The sequence below is a fragment of the Stenella coeruleoalba genome (genome assembly GCF_951394435.1).
Source record: "Stenella coeruleoalba genome assembly, chromosome: X".
Lineage (NCBI taxonomy): Eukaryota > Metazoa > Chordata > Mammalia > Artiodactyla > Delphinidae > Stenella > Stenella coeruleoalba.
This window is the reverse complement of record NC_137152.1, coordinates 34041667-34064368: the sequence shown is the minus strand read 5'-3', so window position 1 is coordinate 34064368 and position 22702 is coordinate 34041667. Positions and strand designations below refer to the sequence as shown.

At 40.3% G+C, this 22702-nt stretch overlaps 1 protein-coding gene and 1 pseudogene across 3 annotated transcripts in view; one reads left to right on the top strand and one right to left on the bottom strand.

Moving 5' to 3' along the window:
• Positions 1-22702, top strand: part of MAOB (monoamine oxidase B) — a 111364-nt gene that overhangs the window by 24067 nt on the left and 64595 nt on the right. Inside the window, exons 2-3 of one of the 2 annotated variants that reach the window (XM_079909894.1) lie at positions 20432-20526; positions 21969-22106. In XM_079909894.1, coding sequence (XP_079766020.1) covers positions 20432-20526; positions 21969-22106 — 233 coding nt within the window. Of the gene's footprint in view, positions 1-20431; positions 20527-20927; positions 20952-21968; positions 22107-22702 lie in introns of those variants that run through there. The other variant, XM_079909893.1, reaches the window with a different exon arrangement.
• LOC307180240 (non-histone chromosomal protein HMG-14-like) lies at positions 11143-12578 on the bottom strand (annotated as a pseudogene). The gene has a single exon. The product of its transcript is annotated as a non-histone chromosomal protein HMG-14-like (transcript).

The following is a 22702-nucleotide window of genomic DNA, read 5'->3' as shown; positions in this document are numbered from 1 at the left end:
TAGCAATTTTCCTATGAACGTTGGGGCATTTTAGTTGGCCTGTGAGCCTGGAATACAGATCTTGATGCCAAATTCAATCCCTTAATGGGTGAGCGATAATTGCATTGTATTCGTCAGTTTAGAAAGCACAATATAAACAATGTCATTAAGTTCCAAAATTTACAGGGTAATCTAATAAAGATGTATTGGTGGTGTTCAAAGAAAAAGCAATTAAGGGAAACAGCTCCTGAGCCTTGAAAAAATAATGTACATCCTTCGCTCTTTTCCCCACTGTCATCATTAGGTTGTAATTGAAGTAAATTTCATAAAATTTCAAGTAGTTGAGTTTATTTTTATTAGATTTGATATACAGCTTTGGGAAAGCACTTTTGTCAATTTACTTGCATACAATTTTTTTCTGAAATAGGGAAGGTTAGTGACAATACAAAGGCAGATAGACTGATTTACAGAGAAGTTTTGCAATTATGTAACTCTAAGTGCTTAATTTTAGGTCTCTAAAAAGTATAAATTTATAACAAAAAGTCAATCATTTGTACAATGAATCCTGGAAATAGCCCAGTAAATGAAACTACTCATCACAACTAATAATTTTTTTTTACTAATTCTGGATGAATTATTTTCATAAGTTTATTTTCAAGTCTTATCATCCAAAGACAACCACTCTTAACATTTGGGTATATTTTATTTCAACCTTTTTTCATGCATTTGTTTGTTTTCTCTGTGTGTGTGTGTCACACATTTATATTTATAGTCATAGAACAAACACAATTTTATATCTTTTCACCTGATATTAAAACATAAGCATTTTCCACATTATTACAGTCTTTATGAACACAATTTAATATCAAATAAGCTTACCATAGCTTACTTAACTGATACCAGATTATTGGACATTATGTACTATGTGTGTGCACTGTTATTATAAACGACGCTGCACTAAAGATCTTTAGGAATGATATTTTTTCCACATTTGATATTATTTCTTGGAATTGAATCATAAAGTAATAATTTCCGATTTAAAGATATGGATACTTGAAAGTTTTTGACAGATACTGCCAAGTTGCTTCTCTCAAATGTTTTACCAATTACTATTCTAGCCAGCTTTGTTTCATCACATTGTTGACAGCCTTTAATATCATCCTTTTTTTACAATCTTTCTCAGATTGCAAGTGAAAATGGTATTTCTCAGTTTCTCAAATTGAGAGGTGAAAATGGTTGTTTTTAATTACTAGAAAGTTGAACATTTTTCTTGTGTGTATTAGTCAATTACATTTTCTGGGAGGGCTATTTTTATTTCTTTTTTTTCTTCATTTGTGGTTAGAATCTGGGGTGGAATCTATTCTTCTTTTTGAATAAACCAGTATTTACATATATGTTTCTTGGTTACAGTTAAAAACTTTAACCAAGATGTTTAAATGCTCTTTGAGAACGATTATGCCCTTCTAATGCAGGTAGTCTTCTGTGAGCTTCTCGACCCCTTCCAATGTACAGATCTCACACCCAGGTGTCTGGCCAAAAGCCATGGGATGATTCTGATACTGCAATTAAAATGGTTTGGTCCAATAAGTAGACTTCCTTGAACATGTTTTCCTTGTGGTATTATTCTATGCAAAACTTGTATTGTGATTCTGCTACTTTTACAAACTCCCAGGGGAACGTAGCAGTTTCAAACTTCACCTGTGCTAAGATGACTCCCAAATCACTTATGTATTTCCAGCCAAGGTCAACAGATGGGAGAATAGATAACTATTGGCTTTGTAGTTGGGTCAGTCATGAGAGACAGAAGGAACTGGGGAAGTGTGAGATACAGATGGACATAGTAAGACTAAGCTAAGAACGTACATGGAGACCCACACAAGGATATACACAGAGTAGAGGAGCCCCAGAAATAGACTCATTGAATCAGACAGAAATTCAGCTGGACAAGGGGGCACAGAAGAACAGAACATCACAGCATAACTTTCTAGATTGAGAATTTTGTTACTAAAGGCTGTTAAATGTATATTTGCAATTGTGGGTGTAAGTGTTGACATTGGCATTTTCAGTTCCATTTGCTCCTTTGTCTAGGAGGAATTTGTCAAGGATCAGAGGACCCCCAGGTCTGGATTACACCTCCTTTTAACAAGATGGAAGCCACCTCTAATGAGAGGTGGTTTCACCTTTCAACTTGGAATGCAGATTGGTATTACAACTTGGTGCTATGCCCAAAGCTTGCGAGTACAGAGTTTGTTTAAGGTAGTTACACACACACACACACACACACACACACACACACACACACACACACACAATTTCAGCTAGAGCATAATATTAAAACACATTTAATGTATAAGAAACTTCTGTAAGTAGCTGGTACAACATAGACCAGGTACCTTTCTGTTCCACAACCTAATGGTGCAGGCTTAAGATTTAAATGCCCCAGAGGAATTCATAATTAACAAAGCCTTTAAAATACCTTTTTAAAATATCAGATGCTCAAGTGATCTTCGGCTGAGGAAATAGTTTAGTTTTCTGATGGGTGCCCAGACTCTGTTATTGATTAAAGGAAACTCTGTAACCTTTAGATGTGAGGCAGGCAGGTTGTGGAGCTGACATTGTACTGTTGATATTTGGAGACCTGTATGAATCCTTCTCCAGGTGGAAGACTCCATTTCTATGTTGACACTTTTTTCCTTGCAAATTTTTTGGAATAAGTTTGTAATTAAAAAGATATTTGGAACAGAAAAGTTGGGGTTGAAAATTTTAAAGGGCACTTGTGATCAAATGGTCACACTGACATTAAAATAAGTTTTGTGATACATCAGATTTTGAGTAGATATGCATTCTGATGAACCCACTAGAGTAAGTTCTTTGCAAAATGAGCCCCTGTTCATTCTTTGCAGCTGAACTAGTTGACTTGTCTGAGTTGTTTCATGCCAGCAACAAATATTTATTGAGGCTGTCTACATGTCAGATATTCTTCCAGGTTCTGGGAATAAAGTAGGAAACAAAACAACTAAGACCCTGCCCTCACAGAGCTTATAATCTAGTGAGGAGGATCACACAGTAAATAACCAATAAATCAACCAAATAAATACCTACCTACATACATACATACAAAGTACTACCAGTGGCAAGTAATCCATGAAAAATAAAATAGATGGTGTGATGGAGCAGAGTCAGGGAATACCTCTTCCTTAGAGGTGAGGTATAAGCTGAGATCAGAGATGTTGAACATGTAAGTATCAGGGAAAAAGGGTATTACGGGAGATGGGAACAATTGATGCAAAGCCCCTATGGTGGGAACAACTTTGAAGTGTTCAAGGAAGAGAAGGAAAATCAGCATGGCTGGAGTGGGATGAAATGGGTACTAAGGCAAGATACGTAGGCAAGAGTGAATTCATATGTGGCCCTGTAAGTTAAGTAATGAGGTGGGATTACCTCTTTGCAATGTAAGTCGTTGGAAGATTTGAAACAGGGAAATGTCTTGAATTTGATTTTGCTTTAAAGGATATTCTACCCTATGTAAATTGAAAACAGAGAAGTAAGAGTGGAAGCAGTTGCAGTTGCAAGGCTATTGCAATAGTCCAAAGGAGAGATGCTTTCATCTTAGACCAAGGTAGTAGCAGTATGGGTTCTAAGAAATGGTTGTATTCAGGTAGAGTTGACTTACTGATGTATTGATTGGAGGGTGGAGTGGCCAGGGGGAAAAAAGAACAAGGATAATTCCTGGATTTGGGCCTGAACAACTGGGTGAAGTGTGGTACCATTACTGAGGTGGAAAAGACTGCAGAAGAACTGGTTTGGTGGAGGGGACTCAAGACCTCTGTTTGAGATATGTTAAGTTTGAGATGATTATTAAATAGCTGAAGGCACAATTAAGTAGGCAATTTCTATATCAAGCTTGAAGCTTCAAGTCTATAAGATTGAGTGAGATCACCCAAGAATGATTAAAAAAAAAGAGAGAGAGATCCAAGAACTGAGTCTTGGGGCTCTCCAACATTTAAAAGCTGGGAAGAGGAGAAAATCCAGCAAAGGAGTCTGAGAAGAAGCAGAGTTAGAGAGGAAGAAACCCAAGGAAGTGTGGGGCCCAGAAACAAGTGAAGACAGTGGGTCAAGAAGGAGGACGAGGGAGTTCCCCGGTGGCCTAATGGTTAGGATTCTCGGCTTTCACTGCCTTGGCCCAGGTTCGATCCCTGGTTGGGGAACTGAGATCCCACAAGCTGCACGGCGCGGCCAAGAAAAGAGACATTAAGGCAGATCCTACAGACATTGTAAATAAAGAGAGAGAGAGAGAATAAGAAGGAGGACAAGAGGAGAAGCTGCTAAGAGAACAATTAATCTAAGGACCCAGACTGGACCACTGGGTTTGCAATATGAAAATCACTGACATCCTTGACAAGAGTAGTCTAGGTGGAATGGTAGGGATGAAAGCCTGACTGAAGTGAAGTGGAGAAATAGAGGCAATGGGTGAAGATAACTCTTTGAAGAAGTATTATGAAGAGATGCAGAGGGAAGGGGTTGCAGCTAAAAGGAGATATTGGGGCAGTTAGGTTTTTTGAAGATGAGAGATACCAGAGCAGGTTTGTGTGTCGATGACAGTGATCCAGGAGAGAGGGAGAAATTGATGATGCAGGAAAGAAGGTATATGATCAGAGGATCAAAGCCCTGGGGGGGAATAGGATCCCAAGAGAGTGGCGAGGGTTGACTTCCTTAAAGAAGCCACTTCACTTAAGTCATAAGACGTAGAGAAAGCAACACATGCAGGCACAGGTGAAGGTATATAGCTGGATTTATTATGGAAAGATGATATTTTTATTTTCTCAATAAAAAATGAAGCAGAGTCATCAGTCGAAGAGGGCTGGGGGCAGGGGAGGTGGTGTCATGGAAGTTGAAGAAGAAAAGGCATGAAATAGCCATTTTGGACAGTGGGAAATTACATACTACGGTTCAAAAACATTATTCATTTAATTGCGTGAAGGTATCTGTCAAATATAATAGTCTTAATTTTAGAAAAGAGATATTAAAATATTCTCCCCGAGGATGATTAATCAAAAGCTAACTGCTGGGCTTCCCTGGTGGCGCAGTGGTTGAGAGTCCGCCTGCCGATGCAGGGGACACGGGTTCGTGCCCCGGTCTGGGGAGATCCCACATGCCGCGGAGCGGCTAGGGAGCCTGTGCTCCGCAACGGGAGAGACCACAACAGTGAGAGGCCCGCGTACCGCAAAAAAAAAAAAAAGATAACTGCTTAGATTGCTCCAAGTCCATGATAAAAATGTTATCAACAGAGAAAAAATTGCTTTACCTCTTCTGCTATGGTCAGTGGGCATTTGTCCAATCTATGATACAATTTATCCATTTGTTTTGTTATAGGTTAAAAAGAAGGTGGTTTAAGACCCAGTCATTTTTTGTGTGATGCACAGTTTGAAGAAATAATAAAACCTGGGATGTTATGCCAATATTGTAAGACATGGGTCTATAGATAAATCATCTATACTGAATCAAAGGTTGATGAGACATGCTATAAAAAGGCTTGAGTTGCCAATAAGTATTTGTGGGGAGGTGGAACTTAAGGAAGCAGAGGCATGATTAATTCCCTGGCAGGCCCAGCCTGCCTATCACTATATGACAACAGCAGGCCCAATATATGCAAGTAATTTTGCACACATAACCTTTGTTTCAACTCTGCCTGCAAGGTACATCCCTGTTTTACAGATTGGAATTAGGAGGAGTTCAGAAGTTATTTGCCCAAGATTCCACAGTGCCTAAGAGGCAAAGTGGGGTCAGAACCTCATTCTTCCAGTTTCAAAGCCAAATACTTCCTAAGATGTTGGATCCGTTCATTGAACAGATATTTGTTGAGTATGTACCATGCAACAGGCAATATTCTAAGAGCCTTATATATTTTGCCTCAATTTCTTTTCACAACTACTTGGTAAGGTAGGGAGTAAATACTTCCACTCTTTTACAGGTCAGGAACTTGAGGTTTAAAGGAGGGGATAAATTTAATCACCTAACCAATGGTAGACCCTGAATATGAGAGATGTCTAATTTTTCAGAAAGATGAATGTTTCCTTTTTGAAGTGATACAAAGCCAATTTCACACAAGGAATTAATTAAGACAATTGGATTGGTAAGGGTTGGGGCCCACTGCTTAGAATGAAATCTAGATATTCTGACTAAAAGCACCTCAATTTGTTTTTGATTTGGGGTAACTGAGTAGATGTCCTAAAGTGAATGAGGAAACTGGATCCCAGCTACAGATACCCCTGAGATAATTTGCCCAGACAGCAACAGATATTCTGTTTTTCTATACATTTTGGCACTAGCGTTCATTTTTGTGTGGCAGGTCCTCTTCTGATATGAACCTAACAACTGAGTCCAGGACCTCTCACTGAGATTGAGTGATCCTTTTTTACTCTTTCTGAGAGTATAATTTTCCCTAAAAAGAATTGAACCTAATGAACATACAAGTAACTTCATCTGAGTTCCATTTGAGGCCCTGTCTGCACAAACATTGACAGCTTGTTTTGGCTTTCCGGAAGCCTTTTATCAAACCACAAGGTGGCTTTTGGCCAGACATGGAGAGCTTTCACCCTATCTCCAAACAGTTGGTATGAAATAACAGGAAAAGCCTCTTTCCAAAAATAATTTGAGTGAAAAGTTTAAAATTATAGAGCTCCCAAAATATTCTTGGGGATTTAGATGCAAATTCTGCCTCAGCCTACCTTCTCCAGGCCCACCACGTTCTCCTCATTTCTTTTTTTTTTTTTTTTTTGCGGTAGGCGGGCCTCTCACTGTTGTGGCCTCTGCCGTTGCGGAGCACAGGCTCCGGACGCGCAGGCCCAGCGGCCACGGCTCACGGGCCCAGCTGCTCTGCGGCATGTGGGATCTTCCCGGACCGGGGCACGAACCCGTGTCCCCTGCATCGGCAGGCGGACTCTCAACCACTGCGCCACCAGGGAAGCCCTGGTCTCCTCATTCTTATTGTAGGTGCTCTAATAAGGGGTAAATTATTCATTGCTATGGTAACTGTGACTCAGGGCTCATACACACCTTGGGGGAGACAGTTGGGTAGGGCAAATTGTCTAGAGCCTGAGCTATATTTGGGGGGATGAGATGGTATTAAGTGAAATTTTCCCAGGAGAACAAAGGCCTGGAAACACTAAACAGTGTGGGATATGGGAAGAACCACAGGGGGAGGGGATTCAATATTGCTAGAGTATAAGGTACAGGGTGGGGAGCAGAAGGATAAAGCTAGAAAAGTTGACAGAGGTGAAGTCACGCTGGATCTTTAGGGCATTGAGGGTAAGATGGGACAAGGGATCAGGAAAACTCAAGGATAAATTCCAGGTTTCAGACACAGACTCCCGGGCAAATGACTGGGCCCAAGTTACGAGTCAGAAAAAAACCTGGGAAAATGGATAGGATATGATCATTCATTAGTTTCAGGTTTGTCAGTTATCCCTACATTGTAAATATAATGAAAACGAGGAATTTCCTTACTGGTTTGATGAAGAGCCCTGCTTTGGAACAGGAAGAGCTGCTATCTTTGAAGCCATGCAAGGAGCTGACGAATCAGTAAGAACCCAAGAAAATGGTGACCTCTGCTGAAGCCGTATCCCTATTAATGAGATGAGGTCCAGATAGCTTAGAGCAGAGGTTCTAAACTGGTAGCCCATGGGCCTTCCTGCAGCACTGCATGTCTTGAAAGAAGAAGAAAGAGGGAAACTTCTAGTTTCTTACACTGCTGTTTCACCATTTTTCACTTGGTGGAACTAAGTACACTTCCAGCCTTCCCACGAAGCTCCCTTTCCAAATATGTATATTACAGTCACCCTCTTCCCACCCCTGTGGTGCCTTGCCTGTTAGGCTTCGTTCTTTTCTAGAAGCACGTTAGACTTGGATATCAACTCCTTGATAACGTGCAGCTTAAGGACAGTAGTGTGGTTGAGAATGTTTGTTTTGTAGGGAGGAAGAGAGGAGATTCTGTGACCAACCCACCACCAGTTGTAGCCACAATGGCTACAAATTGACCAAATGGACCAGTTGCTTTAGGTAGTATTCCCCAAAATATGTAAGGAGACATTTCTGCCCTTGAGAAAATCACTTCCATCTCCTGTCCCCCAATAAGTTATAGAGACTAAGAAATTATGTAAATAGTATATAGTATCTCCTGATGGAGGTATGCAATACGTCCAGCTGGATAGAAACCAGTTTAACTTTTTGTGTGTGTGTGTTTATTTTTATTTTATTTTACAGCAGCTTGGTAACATATTACTAACACCATTGTTGATACAGAAAATGTCAGCAAACATTTGTACTTAAACAATGCTTCATTCATCTTTTTTTTTTTTTTTTTTTTTGGCTGTGTTGGGTCTTTGTTGCTGCGCGGGCTTTTTCTAGTTGCGGCGAGCGGGGGCTCCTCTTCGTTGCAGTGCACGGGCTTCTCATTGCAGTGGCTTCTCTTGTTGTGGAGCACAGGCTCTAGGTGCGCGGGCTTCAGTAGTTGTGGTGCACGGGCTTCAGTAGTTGTGGCGCGTGGGCTTCAGTAGTAGTGGTGCATGGGCTCTAGAGTGAGCGCAGGCTCAGTAGTTGTGGCGCACGGACTTAGTTGCTCCACGGCATGTGGGATCTTCCCGGACCAGGGCTCGAACCTGTGTCCCCTGCATTGGCAGGCAGATTCTTAACCACTGTGCCACCAGGGAGGCCCCATTCATCTTTAAGTTGGGCAAACCTTAAGTATTTTGCAATTAAAAATATGTATAATCTAAGAAAACCCACCTATTATTTCAAGTAATCATCTTCATAATTTTGATTTTATAGCCATTTAAAAAAATTGATATATAATTGACATATTAGCTTTAGGTGTACAACATAAAGATTCAATATTTGTATATACTGTGAAATGATCACCACAATATGTCTAGTTAACATACATCACCACACATAGTTACAAATATTTTTTTTCTTTGGATGAGAATTTTTAAGGTCTACTCTCTTAGCAACTTTCAGATATACAATACAGTCTCATTAACGATGGTCACCATGTTGTACATTACATCCCCATGACTTATTTATTTTATAACTGGAAGTTTGTACCTTTTGACCACCCGATTTAACTTTTTTTTTTCCAGAATTTTTTATTGTGAGAATTTTCAAGGAATTATACACTCATATACCTACCAACTAGATTGTACAGTTAACATTTTTGCTATATTTTGTTCCGTATTATCCATCTATCCATCCCTCTCTTTATCTGTCAATCCCTCTTTTTTTGATGCATTTCAAAGGAAGCCACAGACATCGGGACCTCCTGCCTCTAATTACCTTAGCACGCCTATCCTTAACCAGCTTTGTTTGCATCTGCATTTTCTTGTCGTACAACAAGCACAAAAATCACGTGTTTTTTTTGGGTTTTTTGTTTTGTTTTTATCACAATGCCTTTATTATAACAAAATTCACATGTTTTTTATTAACACCTATTGATGTCACTCAAATTTCATGCTCCGCAGGGCAGACTTTGGGCTAATGCTTTGGAGTTATGAAGACACCACCTATGTAATGAAATTCCAGGTTAATTAAAATTGTTGTCCTGTCTCATGTAGATTAATCACAGAATGGAAAGGGGGTTAATCACTATTTTACAGATGGGGAAAGTGAGGCCCAGAAAGGTGGGGACTCTTGTTCAAGGTCATAAAGCCCATTAGACCTATTTGGCATAGAGCTTTTCTACAGAATGACAATGTTCTGCCTTGTCCTTGAATGAGGCTATGTTTTTCCTTTTACTCTGGTCCTTGCACACCGCTGACTGCCTTGGTCTTTGGCTCACAAGGGTGTTTCAGCAGCAAAGTAAAACTCCTGGGCCAGGCTCCAAACTAGGCTCCCAAATGACTGCTTTGTAACTTCATTTCTTCCAGTTACTTGTCACATCTCATCCAGATTTCTTTTCCTTGGCAATGTCCACATTTTATTCTGTTCTTCTAGAATTCCAAATTAATCATCTCATTTTTGGTGAAAGGAGATGTTGAAATGAAGAAGTGTTCAAAGTATTCTACAGCAGGCCTGTGACCCTCTTCTGGGCATTTGTAACACCCAGCTCTTTCAGAGACTAAGATCTAGGGAGTGGGTGAGCCAAAGGGGGAATGGATCTCTATTTTATATTCTACCTTAAAGATGTTTGTGATTCTAAAAATCATGTTGGTAAAATAAATAAATAAATAAAAATAAAATAAAAATCATGTTGGTAATCCATAGGAGGGCAGAGATATTTCACCCTTAAATCACAGTCAAGGAAACTATCGTGGCATCATATGATTATTTTCGATACTTAAAAAACAATATTCTTAAAGAAGTGTGTGTTTATTTATATATATTCCATTGAATTTCCAAAAGGTGAATTAAACGATTAGTTTTATATAACAATTTTTAAAATGAAGACTATAACACACAAATTTGGGAAAGACAAGGCTGTAATTTCTGGGTTTGCCTCTTTTTTTTTTTTTTTTTTTTTTGCTGTACGCGGGCCTCTTACTGTTGTGGCCTCTCCCGTTGTGGAGCACAGGCTCCGGACGCACAGGCTCATCGGCCATGGCTCACGGGCCCAGCCGCTCCGCGGCATGTGGGATCTTCCCGGACCGGGGCACGAACCCACGTCCCCTGCATCGGCAGGCAGACTCTCAACCACTGCGCCACCAGGGAAGCCCTGGGTTTGTCTCCTTTTTTCATGGGAGACCATACTGAGGTCAAGCAGAAACAAATTTTGTCTACCATGATTATAATACACGAAAGAGAACCCACTTCTTTCACACGACAAAAAAAAGACAAGAGCTTGGCTATGAAACGAGGCTCATTATGATTGCTGACATTTTAGGGAAATGCAATAATTTACATGTAAAGCGTGATGAAACAATTTTTATGGTTTTAAATGTATTTTGAAAGGCCTTGGAAGGCAGTCTCATTGTAGTATCTCAGAAGCAGCCGCATCTGGAGAAAGGTTTCTATGGCAACTCATGAAAGCTTGATGTTTTTTTTCTCCTTTTCAAGAGCATAAATCATCACATGGCCTGAGGCTTCAGCAAAGGTCTTCTTTATTTTAGAAGCTATTGCCATTTGTTTTTGTGTTGTATATTTTGACTAAGAGAAAACAGAGCAAAGGGCTTCCAAGAGGGCTTGGAGTCTTTTTCATATCTGGGGACAAGATGTGAATAACATAATTCTAGACTTTGCTTCTCAGTGATCAAAGTGATAGTACATACACATTGATATGTTTGGTTTATATCATGTGTTGTTTCAGTTTTCAGGAAAGTTGTGATCGGTGCGTTCTCAGGAAAGAGGAGTTAGCCTGGACTTGAGGAGGAACTGTTTGGCCAAAGCACCTCTTTTTTTTTTCTTTCATAATTGAGATTTTATTGGTTGTTTTGAGGATCGGTACACAGACATTTCACTTTGTACACAATTCTCAACATACGTACCAAAAACCTAAAAAAATCATGTAGTTGTGATTCTTTTCTGAATAGTTATTCCAGTGACTTTCCAGCTTAAAATTTGGGGGCAGATTTTCCATCACAGGATATCAAGTACCAATATCTTCAAATATTGATATGCTGTTACATCATTAAGTCCCACTAATTCACAATTTAATATCACATACACTACATACTCAAATTGTCAATCGTTCACAGCACATTAACAGTTACTAGAAGAACTGGACTACCACGACCAAAGATGTTACAGAGTGCACAAAATTCTGCCCAGGAGAGCCAAGACCAAGGGGTCAGTGGTTTGCTTGAGGAAACAATTCTACCAAAAACAACGTGGGAAGAGAAGTAATTTAAAGTGTTTAAGACATTAAATGCACAACTGACTCCAAACTGCCATTTAGTGTGCTTTGTATTATAGGATAGAAAAGCTACCCTCCATCTGTGGAATGTTAAGCTGACACCCAAGACAATCAAAGCCTCCCATATTCAATATCCCACTATTTTCTGGTTGTACCAAAAAATAAACAACCAGCAAATGATTTCACCTCTTAAAAAAAAGCATTTACACTTAAAAAATGGGATGAGGTGGGATTCCTTCCTTTTTAAAAATGTTTCTAGAGCTACTAAAAAGCTTGCATTTACAAAATAGTTGATAAAAATATTCCCCTGGATTGTACAAGAAGGGAAACAGGGACCACTGATAGGACCAGGTGTGTGATATTAATCAGACTTGGCCTCTTTCTCTCCTGCTTCATCAGAAGCTGGGCTCTCCTCATTTTTAGTTTTTCCATTTTCTGCAGGTCTTCTTTAGTTTCTTGGTTAGCCACTTCAGCCTGTTTTCCCTTGCTCCCCTTTTTCCCTTTTGTTTGCACTTTTTTGTCGGAAGATTTATCCTTTCCTGCCGCCTTTTTTGGCTTCGTTTCCACTTTTGCAGGAGTCGGTTTAGCTGACAACCTCGCCGATCTCCTCTTGGGCTCCTCCTTCGCCGCCCCCTCGGCGGAGCTGACCTTCCTCTTGGGCATCGTGGCGGCGGGGCGGGCGCGAGCCGGGTGCCTGCGGGCCGCGGCGCGCCGAGAGCCTTCGCGAAGCTAGGCTGCTTGGTCGCTGCTGCGACCCGCGGCGGGGGCGGTAGGAGAACCGGATGGAACCGGATTGGGAGCCCGCCCCCTCCTCCCCCCTTGTCCCCCAGCAGCGAGCTCCCTCTCCCTGTCGGCCGGGCCCCCCCCGCCCATTGGCTACGGGGCCCACTGCGCCGCGGCCCGGGCCCCGAATAGGTGAGGCGGGCCGTCACTCGACCACTGAGCCCCGCCCCCGCTCTGGGCGCCCCTACCCGCCCGCCGTCTGGCAGGGCCCCAGACCCAGGCGAGGGGGCGGGGCCCAAAGCACCTCTTAATGAGTAGTTCAATGGCGGTATCCTAGAGGGCACTGCGACGCACTAAATGTCTTCAGATCTCCCTGTAAATGTCTTGGTCCCAGGGTTTTGGGCACTGACAGACTCCAGGTGGTTTTTATCAATATAGTCTTTCCAAGAAAGTTAATAAAGAAATATTCTATTTTTAAAACTCGGCATGCTTTGAGAATTTTTTTTAACAACATTGGCCCTTGTATGTTACAGGAAGTAATGTGACTAATGAAGAACACACAGTTCACAAAAACAGAGCCGGATTTTAGACCGAGCTCTGCCATCGCTAGTTGTGTAACGCTGAGCAAGCTCTTGAATCTCTCCCAGACTCCATTTTCTAATCTGAAAAATAGGAATAACAGTGAGAGCCTCAAAGGCTTATTGTTAAGAACTCAATGTGTGTGAATATTGGAAACTGTAGTGCTGTACAAATATAAGGTGGTTATTATAATTGGTTAGCTGGCTTTCTTTCCAGCTCTTTTTCTTTGAAGAAGTCAAGGGTATCCCTTTACCATTTCCGGTGTGACGAGAAGAAATCAGTTTCAACGTGTGTCAATATTTTAGCTTCCTATACTATATTAAATATATTATGTTTATATAGACACCATTTCAGCCATTTGTTTATTTCTTGACTAAGTAATTAAATGTCGTCTTTGCTGCAGGGTATTAAATGAATACATTCAACAAACATGTAAGTGCCAACTGTGTACTAGCATCGAGGACACAGACTAGATAATTAAATTCTTATCATTCAGGAAGTAAGTTTTCTGAGTTTCAAGGCCATGACATAAGCTTCAGGCTGATGCCATGAAAGAGGGGTTGTAATCCAGCCCACACTGCTAGCCAAGCACCGATGTGAGCTGCATTCACCCGAAGAAAGGATGCCTTTTTGAAATTCACCTGCCATGAGTGTGTGCCTTTGTTACGGAGTCCAAGCTCGCTCTGCTCACCGCTCAACTGGCCAATAAATCGGGAGACAAGGTGTTGAGGCAAAGGAATAGCGACTTTATTCAGAAAGCCAGCAAACCAAGAAGATGGCAGACTAGTGTCACAAAAGAACCATCTTATGGGGTCTGGATGCCAGTTTCTCTTATAGAACAAAGAGGGGGAGGAGGTGAGGAAGTAAGGTTAAAAGGCCATTTGCAAATATCACCTGGAATGGCCAGCCTCAGGGAGGGAATGTGTTAATTTCTTCTTTCTTGCAGCCATTCACAGGTGGACAGGGTCAGGATGTTTCCTTGAACAAAGGCACTTTGGTTTAACATTCACAGAGAGGGGCAGGGTTCCCTGAGGCAGGCCATTATGTATAGACAGTATCCTTTTAGTGAACAAAAGCAATGGGAAGCAAAGGTTAAAGTAAAAGAAACAGATCCAGCATGCAGTCAGATTTTGTTCTTCCCTGTAACACCTTCTTGTCATTTACACAAAGGTATGGAATGTGCTAGCAGTGACCCTGATGTTTATGTGGTTCCTGATGTTCTATGGAAGGCGTTCAGTGTTTCACTCTTTAGTAAAGGCTGCTGGCCATGTTTGTTATCTGGAGTCAGATTGTCTGGATTTGAATACTGGCGCTGCCATTGGCCAGCTGTGTGACCTTGGGTATATTACTTGGCCTCTCTGTGCTTCTCTTTTTACATCTGCCCACTTCATAGAGTTGTTAGGAGGATAAATTCTTATATGTAAAACATTGGGAATAAAATGTTCCTGTTTTCAGTGATATCTTTACCTGCCTCTACTCTGTGTTGAAGAGTTCAACAATCAACGTCTGAATTCTACCTACAAATGCCGCTCTCCTTTAATGAATTTAATCTCACATTGGTGATATTTTTCTTTTTACCCCAGACCCTTTTGTTTGTGTGTGCATGTTTGTGTTAAATAACTGAAAAGGCATTCTCTGTAGAGACATCAAAGAATTCCAATTCTTTGATCAGAAGGTCACTTGGTTGTTTCTAGAATTTTCTCATAAAACCATTTGCTTTGTCAGAAGTGACAGAGGTGATGAGGGCTGTTTGCATACTTTTGGCTTTTATCCTTTCTGAGGGAGTGCTTATGTGGTTTACCAGTGTTATAAGGGTAGAGATGCTTTGAGGTACAGTGAATTTTTTTTCTCAGTTTCGGTTAACACGGTACTTTTTTTTGGTAACTTTAAACTGAGAAAAAGTCTTTATGTAATATTGAAGTACTGATGTTTCATAATGTTTTCAAAACAATTAACTTTGCATTTGAAAATGCTGACAAATTCTGTTAAAGATCAGGTTTTGATAGGAAGGACATGAGACATATCGACAAAGCAAGAAGAGGCCCCTTTGTTACCTGCACTGTGTACTTTTCAGTCTCCTACAGTATGTTACTCTTCGGCCCTTTTCCGTGGCACAAAACTGGAAGCACGGAATGTTAATAAAGCTGCAAACCACTGATGTTTAGGTATTTTAAATAACTTGAGTGTCTAATCCAAATTGAAGTATCCAAATAATTTAATTGAAATAGTCATCACTTTGATGAAACATTTTCCAAGTGAATTACCTGGGAAGGGAGATGAAATATTTTGATCATTTCATGGCATTAGGCTTCAGTCTACCATTAGTAAGGTGCGCCATGCTTTGCTTATCCATCCGAAGGAGACTCCCTGAGCCAAAATACTAGGGATCCTGCACCATTTAGAGGTAATAAAATGAGATGATCTTATCAAGGGCCTGTCAGGGACACATAGGGGCTGCCTCTGAAGTTGCCAAATGATCATTGTGAAATGATCCTGCATGTTAAACTCAAGTTTAATTAGCTCTTTAAAAGTAGGAAGTCATTATATGCTTGTTTCTAAATTAGTTGCAAAAATTAAATATCTGTTTAAGAGAAAAACTGATATTTTAAGATTCTTCTATTTAGATGGAGAGCAGAATGTTTTAAAACACTTTGCATCAATCAGTGTATAGATTACTGCATTTAAAATTTTTCCTTTTTGGTCCGTGGGTGGTGGCTAAGAGTTCAGGTTTGGGGCTGAACCCTGACCCTGCCATTTACTAATTGTATAAGCTACGGCAAGTCAGTGAATGTCTCCAAACCTCCATTTTTTCTTTTTAAAATGAGGATAATAATACCTCTCAGCACTGTGGTGAAAATCCGATGAGCATTATGTATGAAATGCTGTTTCTTCACACAGCAAAGCAATCCTCAATGCTTTATGATGGTGGCTGCTATTACTGTGGGGTTTTTTTTTTTTAGCTGTTATTGCATTGTGTCAGGAAATGATTGCCTGTTTCAACTGTGCCAATTACACTGTCTAGTGTTCTTAGGGCAAATGTAATTCTGCTACTTTATGATTTTTTTTTTCACAATAGTATTGCATTTTAAAATTCCCAGACTTCCCAGAGAATGTACCATCTCTCATATTTTTGTTCTATGGCAAAATGTGTTAAAAGTTCCAAAGGGGGCTTCCCTGGTGGCGCAGTGGTTAAGAATCCCCCTGCCAATGCAGGGGACAGGGGTTCGAGCCCTGGTCCGGGAAGATCCCACGGAGCAACTAAGCCCGTGCGCCACAACTACTGAGCCTGCGCTCTGGAGCCCGCAAGCCACAACTGCTGAGCCCACGTGCCATAACTACTGAAGCCTGCACGCCTGCAGAGCCCGTGCTCTGCAACAAGAGAAGCCACTGCAATGAGAAGCCTGCGCACCGCAACGAAGAGTGGCCCCCGCTCGCCACAACTAGAGAAAGCCCTCGCCCAGCAACAAAGACCCAACTCAGCCAAAAATAAACAAATAGATAAATTTATTTAAAAAAAGAGTTCCAAATGACTGACATAAACATGAACTCTTGGGAAACAACCCTGTTGTAAGCTGGGGCACTTCTGGATACTTCGTTGTTTGCTTATTCTTTGATTAATCAAACCATTAGTCCTTTTGCCAGTCATCACTAAGGAATCCCTTGAGATCTTAACAATCTTATTTTATTTATAAAAAAAGTTTTATTGAAGTATAGTTGATTTAGAATGTTTTGTTGATTTGCAATGTTATGTTAATTTCTGCTGTCCAGCAAAGTGATTCCGTTATACATATATATACATTCTTTTTCATTATGGTTTATCATAGGATATTGAATATAGTTCTCTGTGCTATACAGTAGGACCTTGTTGTTTATACATCTTAACAATCTTAATCAGCTCCGGGCCAGACTCCAACTCCTCAGTTTCTTCTTCAGTTTCCTAAAATTCCCTCCTCCTAAACTTGCAGGGACTTTCTTAAGCCATTGGTATTTGCGTCAATTATTTTTCAAATCAGTTTTTGTCAGTTGATATCCAACAAGCATGAGTGAGACAAGTTGTGAGGTATTTCTAACAACATATTCTCGTATTGCCCTATTTAAAGATATTTTTGTAATTTCTATTTATGCCTTTTTAAGGCACATGAGCATAAAGAACGCTATTCAATGATTTGATAAGACCCTGGCTTGTTTTAGTAAATGTTTCTGTTTAGCATCAGATACTATTGGGTAACTGCGCTTACCCAGTAGTACCTTTTGTGGAATATAAAATGCTAGCGTAGGGGCTTCCCTGGTGGCACAGTGGTTGAGAGTCTGCCTGCCGATGCAGGGGACACGGGTTCGTGCCCCGATCCGGGAAGATCCCACATGCCGCGGAGCGACTGGGCCTGCACGTCTGGAGCCTGTGCTCCGCAACGGGAGAGGCCACAACAGTGAGAGGCCCGCGTACAGCAAAAAAAAAAAAAAAAAAAATGCTAGTGTATATGAGTGATGTTGTGTTTCGTTCTGAGCCCTTTTGTTTAAGCCTCAACGTGCTCAGCAAGTGTATCTGAATTCCACGATAGCAGCTGTTACTATGGCTGCATGTTATTTCATATTTCATTGGTTGAACTGATGCTTGATAAGAGAAACAGCATTGAATCATCTGCAATTTTGACTCTAAATAGAAAGGTTTTCTCTCTCTCTTTGTTTTTTCCTTATAAAGGTAAAATTAGGAAACTGGAGTTAACAATCCAAGCCCTGTATTTCTAAATTAGGGTTCTGCAGTGCTTGTGCACATTGCTCATGGGGCTGTGGACTTTGGCACCATCACCCCACCACCAACTGGAAGTCCCGGTCTTGCACCCAAGGACAGGGATCGGAAGATGGATTAACTCAAATAATGGAATTTCACATTAGCCTCTTTATTGTTTTTTAATTTATTTATTTTTGGCTGCGTTGGGTCTTCGTTGCTGCGCACAGGCTTTCTCTAGTTGTGACGAGAGGGGGCTGCTCTTCGTTTCAGTGCGCGAGCTTCTCATGGCGGTGGCTTCTCTTGTTGTGGAGTACGGGCTCTAGAGCGCAGGCTCAGTAGTTGTGGTGCGCGGGCTCAGTAGTTGTGGCTCACGGGCTCTAGAGTGCAGGCTCAGTAGTTGTGGCACATGGGCTTAGTTGCTCCGCGGCATGTGGGATCTTCCCGGACCAGGGCTCGAACCCATGCCCCCTGCATTGGCAGGTGGATTCTCAACCACTGTGCCACCAGGGAAGCCCCACATCAGACTGTTTAAAAAAAAAAAAAAAAGGTTTCTTCTTTTAGGGCAGCTCAGAGAGGGGGAATGAAGCCTCGGCTTTTCATTGTGGCTTTTACGGTAGGCTCATATCTTATGTTCCATGGATTCTTATCAAACCACAAGATACAAGTGTGTGTGCTTTTTTTAGAATATTCTACTTATGTAATATTTATGTATTTATTTTGGCTGCTCTGGGTCTTAGTTGTGACACGTAGTATCGTTGCTGTGGCATGCGGACTTCTTAGTTGTGGCGTGGATGCGGTATCTAGTTCCCCAATCAGGGATGGAACCTGGGCCCCCTGCATTGGGAGCGCGGAGTCTTACCCACTGGACGACCAGGGAGGTCCCTACAAATGTGTTTTAAAAACACGTTGGTCCAAACAAAGTGAAAAATATCTTTTGAAATGTAATCTCTCCCTGAAACAAAAATTGAGAGATGCGGTCTATGAAAAGGATGGCTCTGAGGCCCCGTGAAAAGCAATACTCGTAGTGGTTATAGAAACGGACACTGGAACGAAACTGCCCGGCTCTGCTGCTGGCTCGTTATGTGACTTTGGACACCTCTTTGTGCTTCAGTTTCCCCAGCCATAAAATAGGAATATCAATAGTACCTTTTTTATTGGATTGCTGTGAGAATTCACTGAATTCTCACAGCATTAAAAATATACATTAAAACACTTAGACTAGCATCTCAAATGTTGTGAGCACTATATGAATATTAGCTATTTTTGTGGGAATCATTTTTTTTCACACTAGTGTGATCTAAAAGTCCCAGAACTATTATTTTTAAAAGACGGGATAGAAACTGTTTCACTTATCTGTAAGGCACAGCATCTTGTCATTTCCTTGATTTTGTTTGGTCTCATAAAGCAAACGAGTAAGGTATTTGGAACTGAGCAAATTCAGTTTATTGTGGTAAGAGCACCAGAGTTCTCTTGTCTGAGAAAACTCTGTAAGTTAAAGATGCAGAATTTTAAGATCTGTGAGGTCAAAAACTACATTCAGGATGTACTTATACCAAAAACTACATATTCGAACTCTACGCTAAGCTTTATACTTTATCAAAACTCACTGAACCCATTGGGTAAGGTTTATTGTATGTAAATGTACCTCAATAAAACTTTTTTCTTTTTTAAGTTGAACTCATGGTGGTGGAAATGTAGTAGGCATACAATAAGTATTTTTGACGACATTAATAATTAAATGAATGAATGAATGGAGTCATTTCATTCTTCAGTGATGGATCATATGGGGAATTAGGACAATTAAGTGGGTTGAATCTTAATGTCCTTGGTTTTGAAACTTTACATCAACTTCTAAAAGTTCGGTTTTAATAGTAAAGCTTAGGTCCTTTCACATGTTTTGAAGGCAGACTCTACCCCCCACTCCCCAATTTACCGGATTTTCAGATTTGCCTTGAGAATGAAGTCAGTGGCTCCATTTCGTCCTGTGTCTGCTGGGGCTTATACATTTCTCTTTTGTGTGGCTTTGTGTTTTCTTTCATGTTGTCAGACACATAATCATGTAATTTAGTCTTTAAAGATAGACATTTTGATATAGTGACCAAAGAAGTTTTTTTGTTTTTGTTTTGTTTTGTTTTTTTGCGGTTCACGGGCCTCTCCCGTTGCGGAGCACAGGCTCCGGACGCGCAGGCTCAGCGGCCATGGCTCACGGGCCCAGCCGCTTCACGGCATGTGGGATCTTCCCGGACCAGGGCACGAACCCGTGTCCCCTGCATCGGCAGGCGGACTCTCAACCACTGCGCCACCAGGGAAGCCCCAAAGAAGTTTTTAAGATTTGAGACCTTTACCAAAAATGAAATCCCTTTTATTCTTTCTAGAAATAGCAGTTGGTTTCCCAGACTTGGACTCTGGATCTCTAGGTTGAGAAACCCTAGCCACCTGTAAGTTGAATAACTTGAGCGTGATGATAAGCCATGTGTATGAGCTAACATGGACTTTTCTCATTGGCTGTTAACATGAGGAGCTGATCTGGAGTCCCTGTAAAGTGTTTGATTCTGATTTTTTCTTGTATTTTCTCCTAGGTATGACAGCAGCCAAACTCCTGCATGACTCTGGCCTGAATGTGATTGTTCTGGAAGCCCGGGACCGTGTGGGAGGCAGGACTTACACCATCAGGGTAAGACAATAATGATGGGCGGGAGAAACGTGTCACTGAAGCTGAGTTTCTTGTTTCTTTCTGAAGGTCTTGAACTTCATTTGACTCTTTTTAAGAGAGTGAAAATTACTCTCCACAGCCTCTCAATTTGCTTCCTTTTCAACCCTTTTCTTCTGTCCCTTTTCTCACCTCATGATACTTGGCACTTGCCCAATAAATGATTGCACCAATAATTAGGTGTTTGAAATACATTAGTGAATAAAACAAAGACCACTGCCCTTGTGAAATGTATGTTCCCTTTTTTTTTTAGTCAGAGAACTATATAGTCAACAAACAAACAAAAACAGAAGAGGAGGACCTGATCTGGTGTCCCTGACTATTAGGAATCCAGTTATGTTTGGACATGTTCAAACATAGGAAGTTTTTCTAGTCACTCTTCTTCAAAGGTTGGTCCTTAGTTGTTTCAAGTGAAGCTAATTCATAACCATATAGAAAACTTCCTACTGAACATAAGAGCAGTTTCAAAGGTTTGAATTAGGACCAAATATTCCCTAATGCTATCTTTCAAATGTCTGGATGAGCAAACCACAAAGGAAGTGGTCATTTCCTGGATGGACTTAGAGTTTATCATACTAAGTGAAGAAAGTCACACAAAGAAAGACAAATATCATATGATATCACTTATATGTAGAATCTTAAAACAATGATACAAATGAACTTACAGAACAGAAATAGACTCACAAACATAGAAGACAAATTTATGGTTACCAAAGGAGATAGAGGGGGGAGGGATAAATTAGGAGTTTGGGATTAACAGATACACACTACCATATATAACATAGATAACCAACAAGGACCTACTGTATAGCACAGGGAACTATATTAAACATTTTGTAATAACCTATAATGGAAAAGAATCTGGAAAAGAATATATATATATATGTATATATACACATATATACATATATATATACATATATATATATAACTGAATCACTTTGCTACACACCTGAAACATTGTAAATCAACTATACTTCAATGAAAAAAAAAAGGAAAAGAAGTGGTCATTTCCTTTCTCGCTTTTCCTCTAGCATTAGGTGCCTCAAAATTAGCCTGAAATGCTAAGTAAAGAGAAATTCATCCATAATTCACAGCTTACAAGTCTAAGCCACTAAAACCCAAAGCACGTTGTGGTATGTATTGAGAATGATGGGGTTCAGAAGTCTCTTGCCTATTTCAAGGTCAATCAGTTTTGCTTTACATTAAGGAATGATTCTATAACTGTTAAGTTGCATGACTGAAGTAGAGTTGCTAACAGAATCCAGTTTTCTATGGATACACCTCAACGTGTGTCTAGAACCTATGAAATGCCAATTTGCTTATTTCAGGGCTGTCTTTTTTTTTATCTTACGAATAACATTTTTACATATATTTATTTTTATTTTTTTTCCATGGGAAAACAGAACCAAAAAGTTAAATATGTGGACCTTGGAGGATCTTATGTTGGCCCAACTCAGAATCGCATCTTAAGATTATCCAAGGAGCTAGGATTGGAGACCTACAAAGTGAACGAAGTAGAGCGTCTGATTTACCATGTAAAGGTAAGCCTGGACCAGCCTTTGAAGGATTTGAAGATTTCTCTATGGGTGTTTTCCATATATGAATTCCAGATCCTCCCCTCAGACAATCTCCTTCATCCTTGAATGATGTGTATGTATTTTATAAGTATATTTCAACCATTCTGAGAATTTTTTTTTTTTTTACTGTTATCAAAGGAGAATTCTAAACCTATTTGGGAAGGTTATTGATGAAGTGGTATTGCCCATTTGGTGAAAAGTTTAACAAAACCAATAGAGAAAAAAACATTTGTGATTGATTTATTAAATACCTCTATTAAAATAACGGGCTCTTTCATGTGATACAAAAACCTGTGTATAGTTTTACTAATGCTGCCCTAGACTTCACATTATAGAGTATTTGCAACATGTCTAATGTAATATTTTGAAATTTGGTCATCATGTCCTGTATATAGGCTAAACTCACTCTCTTAGAGATTTACATAAAAGTAAGTCAAGTCTCAAATTCCATCTTTCATGGGGAAGCTCCATTGATCTCTCCCAAATTCCTGTGAGTTTACTGGGTTTCAATTCCCATGATCATTTGTAGCTCATGGTTCTTGCTTCCATGATACTTATGC